The sequence below is a fragment of the Leishmania donovani genome, chromosome 31 (genome assembly GCF_000227135.1).
Source record: "Leishmania donovani BPK282A1 complete genome, chromosome 31".
Classification (NCBI taxonomy): domain Eukaryota; phylum Euglenozoa; class Kinetoplastea; order Trypanosomatida; family Trypanosomatidae; genus Leishmania; species Leishmania donovani.
The window spans coordinates 1,138,674-1,141,823 of NC_018258.1; the positions used below are offsets into that span (position 1 = coordinate 1,138,674).

Below are 3,150 nucleotides of genomic sequence, written 5' to 3' on the forward strand. Positions count from 1 at the left end.
CCCCCCGGGCATCTGTGCCTCAGCAGCCCACACGGCCGGGTGGGGGACGTTCCGCATGCTCCGCGCACATGCACACGGCGGCTCGCTCGCATGCGTCTCTTCGCGCCTCTGCATGCTTTCTTCGGATGCGAGGCGCCGTGCCGGCGGTGCTTGACAGCGCGTGCGCACAAAGAGCTCAGAGCCTGCTGTTGAAGCCTCTGCCTCAGCAGACGAAAAAGAGAAGAATGCTGACGGCATGTGGTGGGTCGTGCTAGTGTCCTGCTCAGCTGATCCGCTCGAGTGCATCCAGGAAGTGCAGGCGGTCGTCCTGCGCCTCCCCGTCGCCCTCGACGCGCTGCACTTGTGTCCGCCACTCTTTAAGTCGATGGGGCATGAGGGCGTGGACGGCTTCCTTGATCGCCTTTGGGCTCTTTTCCACCAGCGCTGCGAGGGCATGCGCTGCAGCCTTTTGGACTGTCTCACCGCTGTTACCCGACTCCGCATGCAGGCATGTGAGCTGTATAATCTCCTCACTGGATACGCCGGTGGAGGCCAGGTAGGCAACAAAGAAGAGCGCCCGCGCGGTTACTTTGCGGGTCGTGCCAAGCAGCGGGGCATAGATGTCGTCCACTTCCTGATCAGATGCTGTGTCGGAGGCGATGTTAGTGACAACCACGGGTGTGCGTCCACCCTCTGCTGTGCATTCCAAAATCGAATCTGGCAGCGTTCGTGTGAGTCTCAGCACATCCACAATAACAGCCAAACCGCTGGTCTGGAAAAACACAACGGTGTTCGGTGAGGAATCGCGGCATAGACAGCTGCACGCATGCAGCAAGGCGCCGAGCAGGCGCATCAGAGACGCGGCTCCTGCAGCAGCATTTGCAGCCTCGGCGCCGTCGCCCTGTGCGCCGATCGCGTGGCCGTCACTCCCGAGGTGCAGTAGATCTTGAACCGCTGCGATGCACTCACCCATGAAGGGGAGAATGATGTCCTCCCAGTGAGCGGCTTCGTACGCGGCTTGCACCGGTTCGTTCAGCTGCGCTGAGTGGGCAATGATCATGGCAAATTCTGTGAAGAGCGGTACTGCTGACGAAGGGATGCCATCGTGAGTAGCAGTCTGTACCTCTCTATCCCCTCTGCCGGTGCTGTCGGCGGCCTCCACGCTGGCGGAAGGGTCTCGGCTTCCAGTCGCAAGGAGAGGGTGCGCAGCGCGTTCACAACGCATCACGTCAAGAAGGCGCTGCGGCCCTTGCATGAGTGCAAACTCCGCAGCCCAGTTGACATCCTCGACCATGTCAGCCAATTCCTCCAATGCTTCCAGCCGCTCTTCCTGCACCAAGGGCCCCAGCTTCCCTTCTGTGGTTAGGTTCTCCATGTTGAAAAGAAGCTGTTTGACCCGCTTCTCCGGTGACTCGACCGAGGCAAGGGCGCTGCGAAGCCACTCGTAGTCGGCGGCGCGTCTCGCCTGCGCCTGAGCAGCTGCAGCGGGGGCGGCAGTCAGTGCTGTAGCACATACAGCAGCGCTCGTGCTGGACTGCTCAGCCGTTTCTCGAGATCCTTCGGTGTGATTCGGGGCGGATGGGCGCTCATTGGCCGCGGACCTGGCGCCACCGTCCTGCAGCTGAGCGCAGAGATTCAGCAACGCCGCGTTGATGCCGGAGTCCGACGACATGGCGGAAGGTGCGAGCACGTGTGCGGGTGCAAAGCTGGAATGGGCTCGGGCCCACGCAACAGGTTGGAAGCCAAGGCCGTTCTTGCGTTACGTGAGCCGTCGTCGGCGGGAGAGTGAGCGATTGGAAAGGGGCAGTGTAGGTGGGGCGCAGAGAAGACAGAAACGAGTACACGGCACGCTTGCGGAAGGGGAAGGAAAGACGGCGCAGCGCCGACGCCATTAGGCCCTTCCTCGCAGCTGTTGCAACCTAAGTTGGCACGCAGCCTGAAGAGTCGTGTTTCGCATTCCAGGCCATCCTTGCCAGCGGCTTCACTTGCTGCGCCGTAGTAAGCATGGCCCACGATCGTTTCGGCCGCCACCACTCCTCTCCTTGTGACGATCCTAATCACTTCCACGCATCCTGGCTCGTGTCTCTACCTCTCTCTCTCGTTACGGAGAAACGCACTATCGAGCATCAACATCCAATACAAGAAGCCTGCAGAGATCGCTGGAGAGAGAAGAGGTGTACACACGAAAAGCGCCCACGGAAAGGCCACCGAAGAAACAAAACGAAACAACATACACACACACACACTTACACACAAGGCACAGCTAGCCTGAAGACGCGATCGATGACGCCATCACCATATGAACGATAGAAATACAAGCGAAACAGGGCCTAGGACACAAGTTGGGGCAAGACACCGGTCCTTGAGTCCCCCCGTTCCGACAGGACACCCGGGGGCCGGTGAAGACATTACAGAGATGCTGTAGAAGTGTAACAAGAACGCCACCTGCACCCATGAAACCTCACCAGAATGATGTCTGCTGGTGAATGCGTGCGTATGCGTCTCCGTTCAGACTGCCCATTGAAACGAAAGCGTGCACACAGACCCACACGGCCCATGGCAACCCTAGGCTTTTCGGGAGGGGGGGTTACGACGAAACCCATCAACAAAGTACGCCCCAGTTGTCTGAAAAGGTCGCGACGCATCCGCCCTTTCCACACACATACTTTCGCATCCACGGTGCCACCATGTTTGTGTTCATCACTTCCATCACCTCCGCGACTTCCCGGCTAGGTTTTTGAGGGAGCACATCCGGTCGCTATCCAGAAAGACACTTCCGCAGCAAGCCCACACGGCGACGCCACCGAGAGAGATTCTTTCGTTCGACGCACCGCACTGCACACCGAGCAGATCGACAGATATGCACGCATACACGCCATCACAGCGCCGACGCCTCCGCTGCACCACGGCGGCATCTTGGCCCTCTAGGGCGAGACGGCTGCCGCCGAAGCGGGGACATGCGTCTCACGGTCTCTTCTTGTCCTTCCTCGCGCCTCCCTCGCACGCGTGCTGCGCCACCGGCACCAGACCGACCTGGGTGCACTGCGCGCCTGGACCCAACGCGGGCAGCGTCCAGGGCCCTGCTCAAGGGCGGAGGCACCGGCGTCCGCCGTGCGCGTAGTAGAGGGGTGGTGGTGGCCCAGGTGCATGCCGCACGGGCTCACGGAATCA

At 60.6% G+C, this 3,150-nt stretch overlaps 1 protein-coding gene across 1 annotated transcript; it reads right to left on the minus strand.

Annotated features, from left to right (window-relative positions):
- Positions 1 to 262: 262 nt before the first annotated feature.
- Positions 263 to 1,651, minus strand: LDBPK_312340 (hypothetical protein, conserved; the record flags this gene model as incomplete). The annotated part of the gene is made up of 1 exon (XM_003863274.1): positions 263 to 1,651. The coding sequence occupies one exon, from the start codon at positions 1,649 to 1,651 to the stop codon at positions 263 to 265; it is 1,389 nt and encodes a 462-aa protein (XP_003863322.1).
- Positions 1,652 to 3,150: the final 1,499 nt, after the last annotated feature.